The sequence below is a fragment of the Cuculus canorus genome, chromosome 6 (genome assembly GCF_017976375.1).
Source record: "Cuculus canorus isolate bCucCan1 chromosome 6, bCucCan1.pri, whole genome shotgun sequence".
In the NCBI taxonomy this organism is placed as follows: domain Eukaryota; kingdom Metazoa; phylum Chordata; class Aves; order Cuculiformes; family Cuculidae; genus Cuculus; species Cuculus canorus.
The window spans coordinates 42,566,207-42,588,063 of NC_071406.1; the positions used below are offsets into that span (position 1 = coordinate 42,566,207).

The following is a 21,857-nucleotide window of genomic DNA, read 5'->3' on the forward strand; positions in this document are numbered from 1 at the left end:
CGCAATTTAGACAGCAAACGCCACAGTGGGTCCGGTCCGGTCTTCCTTTCTGCGAAACATTCCAAATAAAGACAAACACACAATGCACTCCCGGAGGAAGCTGTCGCATCAGCGAGAGGGCAATGGCCGGCTAGGCAAAAGGAGAAAGAGGCGCACGTCTCAGTGTGGGCAGGCTCACCCCTGGTTTGACATCAGTTATCCTCCAGCTCGCTCTGCCGTAACTCGCTCCCAGGGAGAGACAGTGCCTATCCCACCTCCCAGCCCATGACGAGATGTTTATAGTTGGCAGAGAAGTTGAAAGCAGTGGATTTTCTCTGAATACCTCCTCCTGCTGATGGGAGGGTTTCTCCAAAACACCAGCACACAGCCCTAGTCATAACAAGTCCTGGAACACGCCAAGCGCAGAACCCTCAGCTCCACAGAGGCGACAAAGGATGCAGAGACAGTCTTAACCTTATGCTTCTCCACGATTTTATTTAGAGCAGCATGCAACAGCGTGAGAAAAGGGGCTACACAGCTCTGACTTTCTCAGAGGCCAAGATGAAAAGGCATCTTCAGCATCAAAATTTTAAGTGCTTATTCATCCCTGCTTGTCATCTGTAAGCAAGCTACTCCTCCATTCAGTGCAGACTGGCAGAATGCAAAGGCGTAGTGCAGGAGCCTTCACTTTTACTATTACAAATGATGTTATTTTTGCCTTTAAGCCTCCAGTATCACCAACCGCATATCCTTCACATGCATCACCCCCAGCCTCCCCCAGGCAGCTATTTTGTCTCCCGGAGCTGTAGGTGTTTTCCTCGTGTAGCTTTACCTGCCGAGCACACTCGGGAGCGAGCTGTAACATCTGGCTGCTCTGCTACAGCGCAGTTGCGTGTCTAAGGCTGTGTCCAACAGCTTTATTTATCGGACAATCCAATTAATACAGGGCTCCAGTGGCCCATAAGCCACGGCTGACAACACCACTGTCGCAATGACCACCCAATCTGTGTGGAAACCCCCAAGCTTTCAGCATCAACGGCACCTTTCGACCCCAAAGAACAAACTGCCACAGCCGCTCACCATCAGACAATGCCAGGCATCCCAAACCTCAGCGCACGCTGTATTTTCTGCCCTCTCATCTGTTTCCACCAGCAATAAGTTTTCACTTCTGCTCAAATGCCAGACAAAACATCTTTAAGCTGCCAGCGCGCTTCTCTGCTGGCACAGCCAAGGGCACTCTGCAAAGGTCAGTGGTTTGAAGAATCTGCGCAATGTATCAGAAAGCCCTACAAGCATGTGGTGCTTGGAATGAGAAACTGATCCATAATTAGATGTTTCAGTGTTTGTTATCCTGGAAAGAGGTCCACAGCGGCATTTCACGAGTCCGAGACCGGGAACTAAAAAAAAAAAAACCTGCACAGTGGAATTCATTCTTTTGGCACCTTAAAAAGGACTCGAGCTGAAACGGGTAAGTGGAGTCCAGCGGCAGTGCCGGCACTGGCTGGCAAAGGCAGGTCTGCCCGCTGTCACCGTGTTAAAGCACAGCAGAGACACCTCTGATTGCATCCAACACTCGAATCCAGCTACGTGGAAGCTCAGAGTAAGAAATTTTTCTCACTAAAGGAATTGGCAGGCGATCTGTGAAAGCACCCTGGTATCAGCTTGGGAAGAGAAACACTCTGGTTTGAGTTTTCCTCCCTGAGTCTTCCCTCTGCACTTCCCTCTGCCGACTGTGCTTCGTCGGCACAATTACTGACTGGGAAGTGGCAGGGCGGTAAATAAAGGGGATCTAAGCCATTAGATCACTCAAAATTTGCCAATACAAAGAATATATTAACAAACTAGGATATTATTTACAACTTGCAAATGTGACAAAAACAATTGAGCTCGCAGACACGATGAAAATGCAGTCTTGCAGGAAAACAGTAAAAAAAAATCATACTAAGAGAGTGAATAGTGAGTGATCTGCCTCTTTCATAATAAGAGCCGGTTACAGCCTCGCTGACAACAGTTTCTAAACACCACTACTTTTTAGTGCAAAACAATTCCACCTTCAGATATTGGGGGGGGGGGAAGCCACTACAGTTCAAAAGAAATCGTCTCACATTTGTTTCTTTCAATGGAAAAAAAGGAGTTTCTAGCCCAACAAAAGTCATCTTTCGACATGACTGTGTCTCATATTTGTGCTTGCTAAAGGCACAAACACGTCATGCGCCTACACCAACTGTAAGCATTATCATTTCAAGACAATATCAAGCTACTCTGCAGACCTCTGTAGGATTCAGGAGCTTGAAAAGCAAGATGAAAAACCACAACCACCCTCCCTTATGCCAGCCCTGCTCTCAGCTCCCCTTCCCCAGGAGGGAGGGCTCATGCCACGGGCTGGCAGAGTTGGGCTCCCACAGCTACAGCAATCCAACTCTCCCAGCTGGCAGCTCCTGAACGACTGTTCTCCAGCCAGCCTCTCGTGATGAAAACAGCTTCGACGGTAAAATACAAACCAAAATAAGCCGGAAAGAAGGAATTTTAGAGCCCATATGAAGCTATTTTAAAATTCCTTTCAGAGAGAAGGAAACTGATATTGTTTTAGGCTGCACGAGCCTCTTGCTCCTGCTAGAGGTCCCAACCAATAAGTGGACTGCTGTGTCCTGCCCTCCTCACAGCTCCAAAGTGAAGGTCTGACAGGCCCTGTAGCTCTAACAGGACAACAGCATGGCAAAGAAGGTCTGGCAGTGAATGGATGCACCTACCAGCATCAGCATCGCCTATCCTGACTTTGAGACCAGCCCACCCAGAACATCACCAACTCGCCAGCCAGGCATAGGCTGCACTGTGGCTTTCTGGGTTTAACTTGTTTATCCAGCCCAAGCCTTACCAGGGCTGGCGACTCTCTCGCTGGCCAAACACGAAAACTTACAGGAGTGTTGCCAGACGTAACCTGCTGCCCTCTGCACACTGTGGTGGGCGCGACCGGAACGCCGGATGCCCCACGAATGAGCGCTGGGGAAGCTGATGCTGCAGCAGCAGCTTCTCAAAGGTCACCCCGTCGACTTGACGGACAAAGGAGGTCAAAGGGACAGCACTGGGCACCTTCCAGCCTTGCTCAAATAGAGCATAAAAAGCTCCCAAAGCCAACCCTCACCTCTAGAGAGAGAAACAACCATGCCACGTCCCAGTCTGATTAACACGGGTATTTAGCCTCCAGCTCTTCAGCAACCAGTTCCCAAGGAAAAGGAAAAGCAAAGCCCACCTTCATTTAACACACAGCTTCACTGAGCAATTAGGAAAGTCCACCCCAAAGAGGGACAATGAACATCCATGTGAAGAGCAGGCTGCAACACCCCAACCCAGCGTCCAGCTGCAGAAAACAAAGCCCTAAGCGATAAACCCTTCACAGTTCAAATGGGAGAAAGCGCTGGACAGACAGACAAGGGCACAAGGCAGCAGCACGGCGCACGCTAACGGGCGCTGACCTGTCCACAGCAGAGCTGGCATCGGAACCAACAGACGACCCAAAAAAGCCTTGACAAGCTCAGGCTTTATCAACCATGGCAGAGTTACGATAGACAGACACACACATATACATATGCACACGGGATTACACAGAACCCCACACCCTTCACTCAACTCCTGCACCAAGGCTGTTTGTCTGACAGCATCACGTACTCCTGAGCAGCCAACTTCTGCCAAGACCCTCCGAGTCGGGCCAGGCACAGACTCTCACTTACAGACACGGCACAAAAGCATCAACACTGCCATCTGACTTCGCAACTAGGAGAAAGAAAAGCGCACGCAGTCTACTCACAACACAGGTACGGGCAAGCAGCTGCCAAAAAGCCACCGTGACACAACCACCACTGCCTTTTCCTGCAGCCAGCAACATCTTGCGGCTTCTCTGGCACCACCAGGTGCATCCCAGTTGTATGAATAAACAAACCACACAGTGAAACAGTTTTAAAGAAATATTTTCATTTTCAAGCCTCAAGCACTAATGGGAAAAGGGGGTGGGGAAGGGAGGGAATATTCTGTACAAATATTATGCATTAAGCCTCACCAAAATATGAATATCTCTGAATATTACTTTACAGAGAGGAAGAGGAAGGGAAAAGGGAGCCATCAATGCTGTAGCTCCCACACTTGGTGCAAGATGTGCCGGTACTAGAAAACACAGACCTTGTCGAATCCCTGCTTCGGGCTGAGAGCAAGACATGCTCTCCTTTCTGGCCACCAAAGTCAACTTCAAGTGGACAGGTTTCTCATCAAATATGGATCTCAGAGTATTTAAAGGCACAAATCACACGAGGGCCTGCCCCTTTCAGCTTCCTCCTGCCTGCAGCAGGCCGACAAGGGCATTAGCATCAACAGATTGTTTGTTTTCCGAAGGACAGAAAGAGTATTTGCAGAAGTTTATTATGAAACAAACGGTTTGTTTGATAGCAGCTACAGCTTGTTTCTCAAAATCGGCAAAAATAACTTCAAAGGCTTTCATCCAGGAGTGGGATGCCTAAGGAATCTTCCCCCACCCCTCCACCAGCAGTTTTTGTTTGTATTTAGATACAGATTAAGACACTGAAAAAAAGAAAATACATCCAAACTTTAGAAACATTCCTACATTTCTCTGCCATTTGCTCCATCCAGTCTGCTCAACTACACAGTCTGCAGGCAGGGGAGCTGCAGGGGCACTGGGACCGCAAAGCAAGTGGGAGGAGGAAGATGCTTCCAGAAAGACCAAACAGGCTGCTTCATCAGAGCATTCTCCAAAGAGAAATGGCCGGAGTCTGAGGGAGCCTGCAGGTTTCATCCTAACCTCCGATTCACACTGACAAGCAGCTGCACGCGTATCATTTCAGTCTCTCTAGCAGCTCCCTCAAGCTTCTCTGCGACATGCAAATAGCAGAAAGCAGCCTGTGTCTTGAAGTGTCAGGCTGCAGCTACTCTGTGATGGGGGGAAAAAAAACAGCCTTTATATCCAAATGCATCAGTTACACACGCTTCTTTAGCAGGCCTTAATCAGCAGGACAACAGTTCACAGCTGTTTTAAACCTCTCATGTTTTCGTTCTGCTCTTTTCCTGCTGCAGAGAGGGCTGGGAGCGGCACTGTCAGTCAACTCCTGACATTTTTGCAGTGGCAAAGCGAGCTGCTCCAGCGCAGAGGCAGCCGTGGCACCCACAGCCCCTGCACGCCCAGCAGAGCAGCCGGCATCGCTGCCACTGCCACAGCTCCGCACGGTGCACAGCAGCGCCTGCGTTACCGCCAGGATGCCCTGGTTGCCAGCAGTGACAGGACTGTTGCAGCGAAGGATTTCGCTTCACTCTCAGAAGGGGAAAAAAAAAAAACACCAACCACCTTGCACTGCTTTTTCCAATAGAGAAGTAAGCTGAAAAACAAGTACTTGCTTTACTATTCACTTGTACTTTGTTCTTAAGTGAGACCAGGTGCAAACTGGATCTCTTCTAACTGATACAGGCATACAGAGAGCAGTAACGGGTGCAGCTGACATGTGCTGTCATCCTGGCAATTAAATCCCAGTCTTCCTTCTCCTAGCTAATAAATACAGGCACTACATTTCCCAAAAATTAAGCTCTACCTTATCTTTAAAATCTCCCTGGTCATTTCCCAGGTTTCTCACCTGCCCTTTCTTGAAGCTTTCAGCACCCGGTTGGCACAAGGAGAGTTGTTCAAGCAGACAACTCCGCAGAAAGTTTCTTTCACCGGATTGCTAGAACATGTAAAGATCAAGCAACTGTTGCCCAATTACTTTGGGCAACTACCCCCAAAACATCTCGTTCTTTTGTGCAACGCCATCCATATTCTGCCTGACAAAAGCAAACAGCAGTTCTGCTCTGCTGAATTACCAGAAGGAAAGGGCGGCCCGAGCAGCCAGCTCCAAAGTGAGCTTTCCCACGTGACTGAAGGTAAAGGAGCAAAACGAGGTCTTGGGCTGACTCCCCTGAAGATGGGGAGCACAAAGTGGGCCGAGCCACAAACCAGCGCAGACAGTCTTCTGAGCTCGCTGCATCTCCAAATCCACAATCCCAGGCAGCTCTGGAGCAGAGAGGGTTGTAGTAGTTGAGCTGTGAAACACTCAATGGACAACAGAACAGCAAGAGGTACACAAGTGTGAGGAGTTCCCGTATGCCAGGGTCCCACCAGCTGCCATCTCCCTTTCATAACCAGCACAATCACGGGGCCAAGCAAGGGAGGTGCGCGGAGAATGGCATCTGGCTTGCATCTAGCTATAAAAACACATGCATTTGTTCCAGTAAATAACACAAACACACCTAAGAAAAATCATTATAGAAACATAGCATGAGTTGGGTTGGAAGGGACCTCAAAGCCCATCCAGTTCCAACCCCCCCTGCCATGAGCAGGGACACCTCCCACTGGATCAGGTTGCTCCAAGCCCCATCCAACCTGGCCTTGAACACCTCCAGGGAGGGGGCAGCCACGACTTCCCTGTAAGTCAACCTGTACCAGGGCCTCCCCACCCTCACAGGAAAACATTTCTTCCTAATACCTCATCTATATCGCCCCTCTCACAGCTTAAGACCGTTCCCCCTCACCCTGTCCCCGCTCTCCCTGATAAAGAGCCCTCCCCAGCTATCCTGCAGGCTATTGTTGTAAAACAATAACACGTTATATAAAAATACAATTCCAGAACCTGAAAAGTTAATGAGGGGCGAGGAACCCACCACACAACGTGAAACGCAACAGCTGTGACATCCCACCAAGCACACACGGCACTCTTGGACTCGACCACTCTGCAGCTGCATAATCAGCAACCTCTGGCCTACTTTCGGGCATGTTAGAGTCCAACCGTATTTACGCTGACAGAGACAAGCAAAGGTTGTGACGATTTATTGACGCAAGAGCTATTTTGTGCTCCATGCCAGAAATTAATCAGTGGAGGAGGAGGAATTCTCTTTAAGCACCCGGTTAGAGAGTGCTTTGCTGAGCTGCTAAAAACAACAAGTTGGTCTTGCTTGACAAACGTGATCAAGGAAAAAAAGAAATAAAAAAAAATGAAAGGGCAGCTCTTACCCAGCAGCTCCTTCAGAAAGGGCTCAGGAATCACAGGCAGCCAGAGCCTGAACAGACCTGGAACGCCTACCTCTCCTCATGGAAAAGAAAACATACGAGAAGATGAATTCAGAGCGTTCCCAAACCTTTGTCAATATAAACGGGTGATACCTTTGTTCAGCTCACCCTGTCTGAAACACATCTGGGGGAGGCGGAGGTGGTGATGAAGGAATACCGACCCTGCAGGCTCGACCTGCTGCAGTTCTGGATACTAAGGAGGAAACCACGACCTGTTTGAAACAGCTACTGCACAAAGCCAGGCTGTAAGGGAAAATCCCCAGGAACCGTTCAGGCAGACTGAACAAACAGCATCCCCCCTACCTGCCAAGAAGCCATCACGATAAACCTGTCAAGAGTTACGAGCCTGCAGAACAGGCCTTCCACCTGCTGGAAAGGGAAAAAGAAAGGAAAAAACCCTAATGCCAATCAGACACTTGCTGCTGGCATGGAACAGATGCCAAAGCTCTTTTTCTCGGTTTGTTAAGCTGTGAGGATTGGATGCTTTCTCTTGGCAAAGGTTGTACGAGAGTAGTGGTACCTCTTTTAGAATAAAGCAAGTACTTGGAAGTTCCAGAGAAGAGAGGGTTCCAGGGATGTCTCACAGCAGCCTTCCACTACTGAAAGGGGCTACAAGAAGGTTGGGGAGGGGCTCTTGATCAGGGAGTGCAGGGATAGGACGGGGGAGAAACGTTTCAAGCTGAAAGAAGGGATATTTAGATGAGATGTTAGGATGAAATGTTTTACTGTGAGGGTGATGAGGCACTGGCACAGGTTGCCCAGAAGAGTTGAGGATGCCCCATCCCTGGAGGCATTCAAGGCCAGGTTGGACGGGGCTTTGAGCCCCTGATCCAGTGGGAGGTGTCTCTGCCCACAGCAGGGGAATTGGAAATTTTTTTTGCAGGTTGGACTCTTCGAGGTCCCTTCTAACCCAAACCATTCTACGATTTTTCCTGAAGTCACAGAAGTGGAAGAGTCCATGCTCAGATGGACTACCAGAGTTTAGTCTATAGGCTCTGGCCTTTTTCATTGTTCTGAGCTATTTTCTGACCAGAGAAGAGAAGGGGTATGAGCTGGGACTAGTTCAGGCTTTTATGTCTTCCCAAGAGGAGCTCAAGCATTTTATAGAACAGGAGTGTGTTTTTTCCACACTAGTGTGGAAAAAAGCTTTAAACTAAGAGTTTAAAACAGCCAGAACAAAACAAAGCTTACAATAAAAGGAGGAGGAGAAAGATGTTTAAACGGCAAGTGCACGTTTTGGAGGCTGAAACAGAATAGAAAAGGTCCTTCTCAATGGATTATCTTGCAATCACTAGGCTTTAAGGGTTTCCTGGCTGAAGAATCATCAATTGATCAAAAATACTGAAACCGGCTTTACAGAAGCAGTAAAAATGCCTGCCCTCCGATCTCTCCCCAACGGAGGGAGCAGTACCTATCTCCCAGCTGCCCCCGGCTTGACCAGCTGGATGTCTAAAGTGACCGCACGTACAAACAACTGCATTGATCTTGGTCTATTGATCAGAGGGTGAAACCTGACAGCAAAGAGTCATTACACAGTAGTTCACGGACAGCAACATCTATTAAAAAAAGTCAAAATACACCACACACTGAGTACGCTGCGAGGAGAGGCAGCGAACCCCACACCCCTTACTCCACGGCTCCTCGCTGTCACGTGAAGCCTGCTGGCGTCACAGGACTACAGGAGCCGCCTTTCAAGACAGAATGGTGACCTGAAGCCAAGGCTGGCAGTTCAAAGCTCACAAACTAGACCTCACTCCTATTACAATTTTCCCTGCGCAGCTATTTATGTGGCTTGGCAACACAGCAGCCTCAAACAAAATGAGTACATAGATTCTTGAATAGTGAAAGGGTCAGGATTGATTTTTTTTTGAAAGTGATTTCTTTGAATTCATCTGTCATTTCTCCAACGTCCTGATCCCAGCCCTACCACAGAGCACAGCTGTAACACAGAGTTTCCAGCAGTCCTCTCAACTGCAAGCAACTCTCCCTCACCCATCCTTAGTAGCTTCTACTAGAGGAGAAGGTTGTACTGGCAAAATCCTGCTTGCTCGTGTTCAAGTCCATGGTAAGTATCAAAACAAAGTGCTGGGATTATTCAGCCCTTAATACAACCAACACTGTGCAAGACAGAACCAAAACATCAGTTTCGTACAACTTCTCCCCATAAGCATCCCAGCACCTGGCTCCAGTGCCACCACTGCACTCTGCAGCAAAAGCAGTTTCCAAAAGCAGCTAAGCAGACGGCAAAACCAGAAGGAGGATCGACAAAGCAGAGATTACCACACCCATACCCCCAAAATCCAAGTCCCACATAGTCCAAGTCCAACGTGACTAGAAGTTGAGTAGGTATATTAAGGACTTGCCACAATCTCACTTGTTCTCACTGTGTTTCCCAGGCATCCACAGCCAGATCCCGGAGATGACACTGATGGGAAACCTCATCGCAGTTTACTGCTTCCTCACAAGCCGGGGAGGAGGAGCAGGCATTGATATCTTCTCTCTGGTGACCAGTGACAGGACCCGAAGGAATGGCAGGAAGATGTGCAAGGAGAGTGTTAGGTTGGATATTAGGAAAAGGTTTCTTCACCCAGATGGTGGTGAAGCACCGGAACGGCTTCCCAGGGAGGCAGTGACGGCACCAAGCCTGACAATTTCAAGAAGCCAGTGCCTTCAAACACACGGTGCGAACGTTGGGGTTGTCCTGTGCAGGGACAGGTCCCTTCCAACTTAGAACATTCTGTGATTCTACGATACTAGATGAGGTCAGGCTCCGGGATCTGGTCTCCCAGGGCTGACCTTGCACAGCCACCCTTGCAGAATGGTGCTCCAGCCTTTTGCCTTCAAAATAAATCCGATGTTGCTACATCAAAGTTGAGCAGACCAGAAACAAACACTGGGAAGATTAAGTCTAGTCTGTGGATTCCCTGGCAAAGCCTGTGCTGCTGGGTGCAAAGAAGGACTAACAACAAACCCACACCCATGCACAGGCTTCTAGTACCGCTCAGAAGAATTCGTGCCACTGGTCCAGGCCACCACCAGGCCCAGTTTCTCCAGAGATGCTGGCTGACGGGTTGCCAGAGAAAGGTCCTCAAGCCAGAAGGATGCATTGCAGGACATTAAATGGCAACCAAAGAGAAGCAGCTCTGCAGCACTTTGTAAACAGCCTTACCTGCAGAACCTGTGAATTCCAGTGTATTAACTACCAAATATTCCCAATTACGGTCTTGATATATGGGCTCTTCCTCGGGGCTGCCAGCGGCATGGGCGAGAAGTCAGTGAGCCAGTACCCACGGAGGCAGGCGACGGCAGAGCGTGGCTGTGCTAGAAGGCTCCTAAGCTGCCACAGCAGCTTTCCAGGCTGTTGCTGGATCAGGACTCATCCTGAAGGGCTTTTACACACTACTTATCTGGGTTTTAAGCATTAAAAAAAATTAAGCTTGAATCACACTTGAAATTCAAGACGAATCCCTAAATTGTTAAGAGTCAGCACATATTTTTTTGTTTGAAAGAAGATATTAACTACTCTTCATCTAGTTCAGTTTTACAGGGATCACAGGAGGGCAGGAGGATCTCAAAAAAGCCCACATGATTATTTTTCTGTATGTAATTCAGCTTTCAATAGGTGCAAAGTTTAGTATTAACATCATCCTTTTGAAAAGCTAAAAATCTGCTTCAACATTTGTGCATATCAGTCTGTCAAGCATCACCCAGCCAAACCGTGACAGTAGTTCCTGAGGGGAACACCCAGAGCTGTTCGGTATTTCAAAGCAAAAAAGGGCACCGTAGGTAAAGCAACTGATTTTCCCTGTAACTGATGAAACAACAATATTTTGATTTTGGTTACAGAAACAAAACGTTTCTGAGATCTGCTGAGATGCTAATTTTAGTTTTTGTCAAGGAAGAATGAACGGTATTCCCCGTTTCCCATTAGTTAGCACAGAGAGGCTGACGGAGGTTCACTTGTCTCTTTTCTTGAAAGGAAGTGGCTGGAGCCAGCCTTCAGCTCTCCAACACCACAACTCAACTACTTGGTCAAAAAAAGAAGGAGGAAGAAGGGATAGGAATAGAAAAGATGACACACACAGAGGAACAGAGAGCGCCCTTTCAGGCAGACCATCAAAAGGACTGAAACGCAGAGGGGATGCGGCAGTCATCCTCCGAAGCATGGCTGCAAGAGGGCTAAACTTTGCCCATCCTACCTCAGTAACTGTGCAACAATAACAGTTAATTAGTCAGATTAATTATTTAAGATCTAACTCCACTGAGCATCTCTCAAGTTCCTAAGTGCAAATCCATGAAAACTAGAGCACAGCCATATAAATCTAGCCCAAAAATCCGTGCACCGCTGTATTTCACAGGTGTTACCCACGAACAAGACCATTCTCCTTTGATCAAATAACATATTTCTACAATCTTAGTTTGGCCAAGGGAGTTACTCCACACTTGGCCCAGACTTTTGACCACTCCACTCGGTACCTCAGACCTCATAGCCTTTCTTCCCTAATAGCCTAAGTACACAAGAACAATGGGTGTGAGGAAACTCATGGTGCATCGCAGCCTATGGGGGGAAAGGGACTTGTCAAGCCTTTCCTGAAGGATGGCAGAATTCACAAATCCACATTTTTTCCTTCTCCAGTCAGGTATTTGTACTCCATGTTCAGTCACTTCTGGCTATTTTGCAACTGTCAAGTCAGTTTCTACAGATTTGAATGGATGAAAAAGATATACTAAGAACTACAGTAAAAGAAGAAATGTCATTGCAATTGTTTCTCCACTCTTCTACCCAACAACATGAAAACTTCTTAAATAAAAAGCCTCCAAAAGCTTTTGACCAGGAGCTCCTGAAAATAAAGCAACGTTTTTTCTTTTGCAGCGAGGGTAAGCAGTACCTGTCAAAGCACAGGCAGCCAGACAGCCAAATTCCTCGACTTAAAGGATGAAAAAATGCCATGTATGGTTGACATCCAGTTGAAAATAAGTGGATTTTCTGTCCCCGCTCTTGAATTGCTTTCAGAATCAGTGGGATGACTGAAACGTGCCATCAACATCAGCTCTGCCCTAATGGATCTGACCACATCAAAGGCACACAAACAAGGCTCATCAGTGTGAGTGCCTGGCGCAGAGACAACAAACTGAATAATTTAAAATAAAAGCTGAGAAAATACTCCTTCCTGCAGTCCAGTAACAAATTAATTTAGGGAAATATACATGAGATAAGATACAGGTCAAACTGAGGTTGACCAGAAGTGAATAACAAAACCACCTAGAAAAAGGTTTATCGCCTTTCCAGCTGAGCTGCGCGGTCCCAAGGACTATCTCCAACATCACCATCCAACTCCAAAAGCACAACCTTTTTTTATAACCTTTTCCTACACTGTACCTCATACAAAATAATTCAGAGTTCTCTGCCTCTCATCACAAGTACCTGCTTCTCATCTTTACGCTGCAGGATACATCACAGGCTAAAAATCTTACTTTAGAAACAGGCTTTTTAAGAATTCCAAAGTGCAAGAACTGCATTTAAAGGAAAAGTAGAAATGAGAGGAACGTACTTAGCAGGGACACTGACCTAGAAGGAACTTCAACTTGAACCCCAAAGTGGAAGCACAAAACAATTCTTCTCTTTTGAGGGTACAATAAAAACCTTGTATAGAAAGTCTCGACTATTTGATGCTCCAGAATTTGAAAACTTCACAGGTTTCATGGCAGCAGCCTTAAAACTTCCAAGGTCCTCAAAATGATATTGTTCTGATAGGAAATGGAGGACAGGCTCAGCTGCACATCTACAAGAACCAGAACGCAGGTGCAGAGGAGGTGTTCTGTCTCAGGATGAACAAAGGGACGTAAACAGAGACATGTCCAGTCCTCATCCACAAGGATTTTCAGCTCTTCTGACCAAGCTTCTTCCTGCCGGATCTTGTTGCCGAGCTTACCTCTCAACCAACCTCAAAGTCCCCCCAAACCTGAGAGACCAGACTGCTCAGGGCAACAGCTTCCAGGCACGGCGGTTGCTCTGACTACTGAGTTCCCACTCCACACCCTCAGTGCCCGCCTGGCTGCTGGGAAGGACAGGTGGCAGCATCCTTTCAAAGGATTCCTCTCACCTCTGCTGGGCCTGCCCAACAGTGGGGCTTTTCCCCAAAATATGAGGTTCCCATAAACACCCATGGCAGTATGGGAAGGGAAGAGGTTTGGAGAAATCTTTATTTCCACGTAGAGACAAGACAGCATCGGAGATAATGAGGTTCTACCTATGCTCACTGCTAACAGTGTTTTACTTGTACACAGGGTGTTGGTCTCTTCCCACAAGTGATAGGTGATAGGACAAGAGGGAATGGCTTCAAGTTGCACTAGGGAAGGTTCGGATTGGATGTTAGGAAAAATTTCTTCACCGAAAGGGTTCTCAGGCACTGCCAGAGGCTGCGCAGGAAGGAGGTTGACTTACCATCCCTGAAGGTGTTTAAAAGACAGGTAGATGAAGTGCTTAGGGATATGGTTTAGTAGTGGACAGGTACGGCTGAGCTTGATGATCTCAAAGGTCTTTTCCAACCAAACGACTCTATGATTGCGAATGCCCAGTTTCACATAATACACCTCTAGTGAAGCGGAGCACCAGACAGGTAGGGAGAAGCAGGGATATGCCACATCCAGATGTTCTTCCAGGCGACAGCCACTAAGCATCATTTGTGCTCCAGCTTTGCTAAAGGAGGACTGGAATTTACTCCTCTAGTTCTTCTGTTTATTGAAAGAACGCTTTTGCCCCCAAGATAACTTACAGAAACAGACTCATTACTGCCAGAAAGTAGGGCATGTCATTTAAAGCCAGTTTGAAATGCATCTCCACAGAAACTTCTTAATCTTTAAAAAGAGAACGCATAAAATATTTATTGGATGGTGCAAAATGTTTGAGAGACTAACACGGAAAGCTCTTATGTGTGCTGCATGAAATGGCTTTCCATGCCTCATTGAGCCACGGAGTATGAAAGCAGAGTGGCTGCTCGCACTCGGCAGATAAAACGCTGCACAAAAGTACTTATCAATCCAGCAAATCACGGCACGTGACTTCCTAACTCATTTGTGTGATCACGAAGCTTTCTGCTTTCTCTGGTATCTCCTCTCAGTCTTAATGATCCTGCTGCAGATTTTTCCATATCAGATAGGCAGCTTATTCTTAAACTTCAATATTCCTAATTATCAAACCATTCAGCATTTCAAAATGTAAATAAAATTTGCATCTCCGCAAGAGTAGCTCTGAAGAAAGAATATAACATTTGCATTCAGACTGGCTAATTCCTGTAAGATAACATTTCATAAACAAAATGCTTCATTGAACATGGAGATTTTCAGTTTTTACAAAGGAAAGTGAACTTTAAACAAATACAAATCAGTTGAGTGATTAACTTTAAGTGTTTTGGTATTTTAAACTAATCTTTATGTATAACGAGTATCAGCAGAACAATCTTTACTGATTAAAGAACCAAATGATAGTGAAACTCAACCCACTGACAATTAAGGGAGGAGGTAGAAGGTGATCGGAAAAAATCACGTAAGGTCAATACAGTGGGGGGAGGGAGCAAACACCAACCCCCACACCCTCCCAACCCCACCAGCCTGGGAAAGGCGAACGCACCACACACAGGTTATGTCAGGTAAGTTTAAAGTGTGGGCAACGTAAAGGTTAAGGAGTAAAACCAAACACTTTCCCCTGCCCCACCCCCCAAGCTTTGTCATAATCCTAAATGTTATCTTAATGAGCCTAATTTTCTTAATTATGCTTTGCAGCAACCTGATCTTTTATAGCGCAATTTCAGCATTTTTTTCCAGCTTTGTTCCAGTGCTGGAAATAGCGGCGACTCCTCTGCCAGAAGCCAAAGGGCACGCGATGGCTCCGAGCTCCGTCTTGGCTAGGTCTGTGCAGCCACCTCCTCCCATCACCACAGGAAATGCCTGTCCTCTCGCCATCCCACCCTCCAATTTCAGTCCCTTTTTCCCCTCTCCTTCATCCTGCCCCACTGTTCCATCCCTTGAGGATTAACTTCTCCCACCTGGGCATTCTTATTTCTCCAAAAGTTATTTCTTATTCTCTGAGAAAGCTTATTCCAAAATACGACTTAAGAAGTGGTGTGACGGGCGAAGAACGGTGGGGGGCAGGGGAAAAGTCATTCCTTCTTAGACAGCTTAATCTTCCCCATATTTTTTAATCCCGGGCAATGAGAAACCTTCAGTACCCAACACTTCTCACATGCGAGCTTTGCAAAGCGGAATGAAAAAAAAAAAGAAAAACAAAAAACCCACTTTCATTCATCTATTCTGCAACAGTTTTATGGCAGCAATCCTAAAACATCCCATTAGTGATAGGTTTGGAGAAGATCAGAGAAGAAAGCTTGTACCCACTGAAGCAAGGTTTAATGGGCTCTCGAGTTAAGCCAGAGCCTTCCCTTAAACAATGCACATCATTAGTAACAATTACCTGTAGCCGTATAATCAAAACAGCTCTCATAACTGACATAAGAAGTCCAGATGTCAACCTGGAAAGTTTAGGAAAACATTTCTACCAATTATTAAAGAACTGACTTTACAAGAGAAACCCAGCGATAAGAACAGCACAGTGCAAACCAGGGGTGAAAAGGTACCAGGAGACACTGTAGAATTTCAACCCAAGGCTTGGAAACACACCCCAAACCAGAACCTAGCACCTAGGAAGGGCACAGGGAGAACTTCGCAGCAGTACCTGATGAGACCTAAGACTTTGTGGAAGCTGATACTGCTTGAAAACACTTCCGTACAAAGCTTACCTGCAGAACATCCTTCCTCTTTTCCACTTTCATGGAAGTATTTTTACCCTTTGAACAATCTCCAGTGAACAAGCTCTGAGTTTCTATCACATGTCCTTCATGTCAAGGGTTACTGTCAACAGGAAGTTTAAATTGTATTTCTAGATTTAGGTTTGAAAGGGCTGCACACCAGAGCAGACAATTTTCCCCCATTAGTAGTCTTATTTTCTATTAAACACTCATACAGTAGGCACAACTGCTTACACCTGAGGCTGCTTGTTTTCTTTCATTAGCCCTTCTTACGTGTCTCCCTGCTACCCCATCAGCACAGAAACTGAGCAGAATCATTAAAAAGAGGCAAGACAACAAGAACAACAGAAAAAATTAGGGTTAGCTGATGAATTAAAATAAAATGAGACAAATCAGCAGGAGGGTCCAATACTCCATCATCAACAGCACAGCCCAAGTAAAGAGGGCATCCCCCTTTCCTAAGTATCTGGAGAGCTGTTCCTTAAGTAGTAATGCAATATCAATTTAGGTTTGTGTGTTGGTTTTTGAGTACAGGTACGTATTTAACCTATTTCACCACAAGAGAGTAAAGCAGCCGACCCTTAGCTCCTCAGCCTCACCCATATTTGAATACTCTCTTGTCTCAAATAATAACAATCTACTTATTTGATGAACAGATCTCTTGAAAAACATCAGACTGCAAGAAATGTATCCTAGACGAATACCAATATGCTCTCTACATGTACTAATAGACCCAGTTTCCCAGCTCCCAACAGTACCTGAAGCAAGTCTCAAAATCTAAGAGACCGCTACGCTATGGAAGTAAAGACAGACTTTTCCTTTTAGATAATACTGATAATTCTAGGAGACTTATAAAATCATCTCAGTTCCCGCGCAAGGGTCGGATTTTCAGCGCTGCTGCTTGTAAACTCCAGCATCCCTATTTACTGCAGCGCTTCTCACTCCCAGCCTCGGAAGCACAAAACGGCTGCTAAAAGTAATTCTGAAGCAAATATAAAGTCCTTCGCACCCCAGTATACAGTTCCTTAAATCTTAAGAGCTGTTGGTTGGCTTTTAACACTTCAGTCTTACTTGGCTATTAACCCAAAACTGATTAAACTGATTAAATCACAAAAGAAACCTCTCAAAGGCAGTCAACAAAATACTTGCACCTGCCTTGTTGTTGGATCACTTGCTTCCCAGTAGCTATTTTCTCTACCATGAACTGAAATGGTCAAAGCAGGTACAGAGTGCAACAAAAACTCCTCTTCCATAGCACAAGCTCTCAAAGCTCTGCCTAACTTAGTTACTGGAAACTCATTAAATACAAACGTATACAGTAAATAAAAAGGTAACTGAGTATCTACAGATCCTCTTGACAGGCAGCAACGGGCAATTTTGCAGCGATGAATCATAGGTCTTAAATCACAGAGACATTAGGGATAATCCCCTAGACAACACTGAGATGGATCAATTGACTCTTGTTCCAGCAAAACTGTTCTTTCCTTCTAAAAAGCACATTAAAAGTCAAGGAGTGTTCTTAAATATCAATAAAGACGCATCATGAGTGTCCCTGAGAGGTACGCTATACACTGCTCAGACTGATCAGCATAGATTTAACAAATTAAACATCTGGTTAACAACTCAGAACACACCTACAGCCTTCAGTGATATGTAACGCAAAGATCAGAAAGCTCAGCTGGAGAGATTTCCTCATGATTCTATCAGCAGCACAATCTTCCATCTTCACACAAAGCCTCGGTTTTAAACAAAGCAGCAGTACTGGGAGAAGGACTGGATTGTCACTTCAACACAATCAAAAGTCTCTTCATGCAACAAACAGGTGGTGTTTTACTGTCGTTACCAGGATTTAAGTGGTTTTGTCCTTACCTGGATGGCTTTGGGAGCTCATTGCTAGTAACGTCGAGTCCTTTGGAGAAGGGATTCGAGACGGATCAGTTTCCACGCAAGTACCAGCAGCTCTAAAGAGCTCCAATGTTTCACCAATACATAGAAATTGGCAGTGGGGATTATATCATGGCCACCTTATAAAATCCAGGGCACAGTGACATGCTGAGTTGTATAGGAAGTAATCCAACAGGGTGGCAGAATATCTTCCAATGGCTTTCAGAATGGAAACCTGCAATTAAAGAAAAAGAGGTCTGCATTAGAAAAGTAAGTTTTACAACCACTTAAATTACACATTATAGCATATTTATCCCCAGAAGGAAAGATTAAACTAGGATACTATTTTAGGCATCAGGGTTGCAGAGAGAGTAAGTTTCAGAGTTATAGATGTAATTTGAATTAATAACCATAAAAATGTAGACTAATATTTAACATCATAAAAACATAATTAAAAAAAACAACTTTTCAACTACACATTCAAGTCTTAAAACCCCAAACTTGCATATTAATTCTGATCCTCCAACAGCACCATATGAAGCCACTTCAGTCCAACAGCTTCCATATTTTAAAAGCCATATGTATGAGTGGTAACTGAATGCATCTGTTCCCCAAAGAAGTCTAAAGAAAAATTCCTCGGTTCCAAGAAGTGGTCTTGGAGCAGGAAGGAAAAAAACCCCACACAATCAATTCCACTCCCAGTCTACACGAGCCTCCAGCAGATCATTAAGCAGCAGCTTCATACAGCCCTAGGGGCAAAAAATCCACTGTTGTCAATTATTTTAAGCTGTATATTAGAGGGAGGGATTAAAAAAAAAAAAAAAAACCAAAAACAACACGCTGAGATAGTAACCGAGCACACCCTAACACCCCAAAATAAAGATACCCAAGCAGCAGATGCCCTCGCTTATAGAGACCCCATAGATGGTGCCTCCGATGTGACCAGCAATGCTTACACCAAAAGAGTCTGCTGCAAGATGCTCTGAAAAGCTCGAGTTTGGGGGTCAGAGGCTTTCTGGCACCATACCAAGTGGCATCCAATAATTCTAAATAGAATCATAGAATTGTTTAGGTTGGAAAAAATCTTTAAGATCATCGAGTTCAACCATAAACATAACACTGCCAAGTCCACCACTAAACCATGTCCCCAAGTGCCACGTTCACACGTTTTTTTAAACAGCCATGTTTTACAGTCACCTACTGGAGACCGCTCCGATTTAACACATAGAAAGACGTGCCACTGATCCACGCGACCAGCTACAGCGACATTAAACCAATACTTCGCATGGCATCCTCCATGCGAAGCATTTCACATCCACAGGTTATTTCCCTTCTTTGCACCGAAGAAGCCCCCGGTGCCCAGGCCCCCAACAGATAAGGTCTGCTGGACCCCACGGGGGACGCACTGACAGACGTGGCACCCAGATTGCTCCTCAACTCCCTGCCAAGGCAGCTCTGCCCTCGCGGCGTGGCTGACACCAACAGTTTATCCGCAGCACGCCCTAACCCATCTCAGAGATGAAGTCAGCCTGCCGGCAGAAGCCAACTAGTTAACCCATCTCAACTAATCCAGCTGACTTGGCTCAAAGCAAAGCAGGGAGCACTCACCCCAAACTGCTCCACCAGCAGATTGGAGGGTGTGGTGACCTCCAGCAAAGAGACAGCAATATTCCTTGGGCGGAGGACGACTGCGACAGCAACTACTACTGCCCTTGCACAATGAGCACCTGTCCACATTGATCTGTGCCACTACATTACAGCACAAAAAGGACGTGGATCTGTTAGAGCGAGTCCAGAGGAGGCCACAAAGGTGATCAGAGAGCTACAGAAACTCTGCTATGCGAACAGGCGGAGAGAGCTGTGGTTGTTCAGCCTGGAGAAGAGAAGGCTCCGAGGAGACCTTATAGCGGCCTTCCAGTACTGAAAGGGGGCTACAGGAAAGCAGTGGAAGGGCTCTTGATTAGGGAATGCAAGGACAGGACGAGGGAGAAAACATTTTTAAGCTGAAAGAGGGGAGATTTAGACAAGATACTAGGAACAATATTTTTCCTGTGAGGGTGGCAAGGCCCTGGCCCAGGTTGCCCAGAGAAGTCACGGCTGCCCCATCCCTGGAGGGGTTCCAGGCCAGGTTGGATGGGGCTTTGAGCAGCCTGATCCAGTGGGAGGTGTCCCTGCTCATGGCAGAGGGGTTGGAACCAGGTGATCTTTAAGGTCCCTTCCGACTCAAACCAGTCTATGATTCTATGATTTCAAGTAGACCCATCTATTCTTGGAGGAGATCTTACCACACTCAGATATTCACGCCCCTCTCCAGTAAGGCAGCAAAGCCAGGTCTAAGACTTAAATACCACCACTGTCGCTTCTGACGGGCCCTGCTTTATAATGGTGCTTCCCTGGCTTGCAGAATAACGCTCAAGCAGACACGGTTGAACAAAGAGGCCTCCGAGGCTGTATTTCATTAAAACACCTCTTTAACTGGCTGTTTCTCTCTACCCCAAGTGTCTCAGCATTACTACTCTCCACGTTCCTCTGCCCATCTTGCATTTCTAGAGACCTGGAACACACTTCCACGGTATGTGTCAAATTCAAGAGAAAATTACTTAAGTGTCATTTCCAATCCCTGCAGGTCTCTGCCATCCCAAACGCTCAGGATCTTCCAGTTCCATTAATTTTCACATCCTGCTGAAGAGAGCGGGGTCAGCTTAGACCAGGCATTAGCAAAACTTTAACACTGTTTATTTCCAATAAAAACAGAAGGTAATGTTACAGCATAAGCAATCTCAGCTGCAGACAAGAAGGATTTGGAATGGAGTTAAGAGATTCCTGCCTACTCATTTCCACAATGGAAGAATGAAGCACAGAGCATGAGCAGCAAGAGGGTGTCCATGCATTTCACAAAGAAATTGGACTGAAACACTCGCAGCAAGCGCGTTAAACAGTACCACCAGTTTACCTATTCCCACTTCTTCCCCAAAGGTCTATCTAAACTCAGCCAGGCACAACACTCTCAAAATACTAAGTTTTTGTGTATTTTAGTAATACCAGTGCCTGGGAAGGGGAGAGACAAAATAACCATGCTCAGATTGCACAAGCTACAGATTCAGTTCATCTTTCTTTTTTTAACACGTTTCTTTTAGAAGACCCAGTACAGCACAAGCGAAACAGACCTCCCGAGGACACAGAAGCAATCGTTTCCCAACTCATCCCACCACCGAAATCTTATTTTCAGTTGCCACTTGCATGGATCTCAGTGCAGTCCAATGAGACATTTCCAAAGTAGCCAAGATCTGTTTTTCAGACCCCTATTTGCAATGATTTTTACGTGAATTTGTTGGTTTGCCATTATCTCACAAAATATTTATCAAATTGGGAGAAGCAAAATGCTGCCTGCCCCTATGCCCAGGACACCTGGGGCCCTACAGCCTTCGCCAAGCTGAGACTCTCAGTTAAAAAAAATCAGAGACTTTTTTACCCCTACTCCACCACCTTCCACGACACGGGTGACCACCTCTGGCCACCAAATCTCGGCCATAGGAACACTGAGCCACTGCCACTCCGCATCCAGAGGCACAGTCCTCACGAGCTGTTTAGGCGCAGGCAAAGACTGGGTCATGGCCAGGACGAGCTGCTCGGGCAGCCTGCCCACACCTAACCCAGGGACATGCCAAACAGGATGAGGATGAGTGTGCATTTGTTTATAGCAGCAAGAGCCTCTCACTGATATCTTCATAACCAACTATTTTGGCCAGACAGGTCGCTCACCTTCCTTTTTCAGGAGGAGTGGGATCACGGGCACTGCAGGCTTGGCCGCACGCGAGCTCAGGGCAGACGCGCTGGACTCCAGCGTGCAGACAGATGGACGACTGCTGCCACGGGAGCGAGCCCTGGGATCGCCTGCTGCCCAGGTGAATTTTCTTGGCAGACACCAAGCAGTGGCATACTGACCGTGCCAGCTTTGGCACATCCCATGGAGTCCTTCCCTAGCACAGAGCAAAGGGCAGACGAAGAACATCCGTGTGCAAGACTGCGGATGGCACTGCACATTTCAGGCCACGGGGCAGGAAGACCAAGCAGAGTTGTAGGCTAAAACA

The 21,857-nt window shown here is 46.4% G+C and overlaps 1 protein-coding gene across 2 annotated transcripts in view; it reads right to left on the minus strand.

Annotated features, from left to right (window-relative positions):
* Positions 1-21,857, minus strand: part of HDAC4 (histone deacetylase 4) — a 257,352-nt gene that overhangs the window by 210,195 nt on the left and 25,300 nt on the right. For both annotated transcript variants that reach the window (XM_054069692.1, XM_054069693.1), the window contains exon 2: positions 17,752-18,001. In XM_054069692.1, coding sequence (XP_053925667.1) covers positions 17,752-17,773 — 22 coding nt within the window. In that variant the 5' untranslated portion in view covers positions 17,774-18,001. The remainder of the gene's footprint in view (positions 1-17,751; positions 18,002-21,857) is intronic.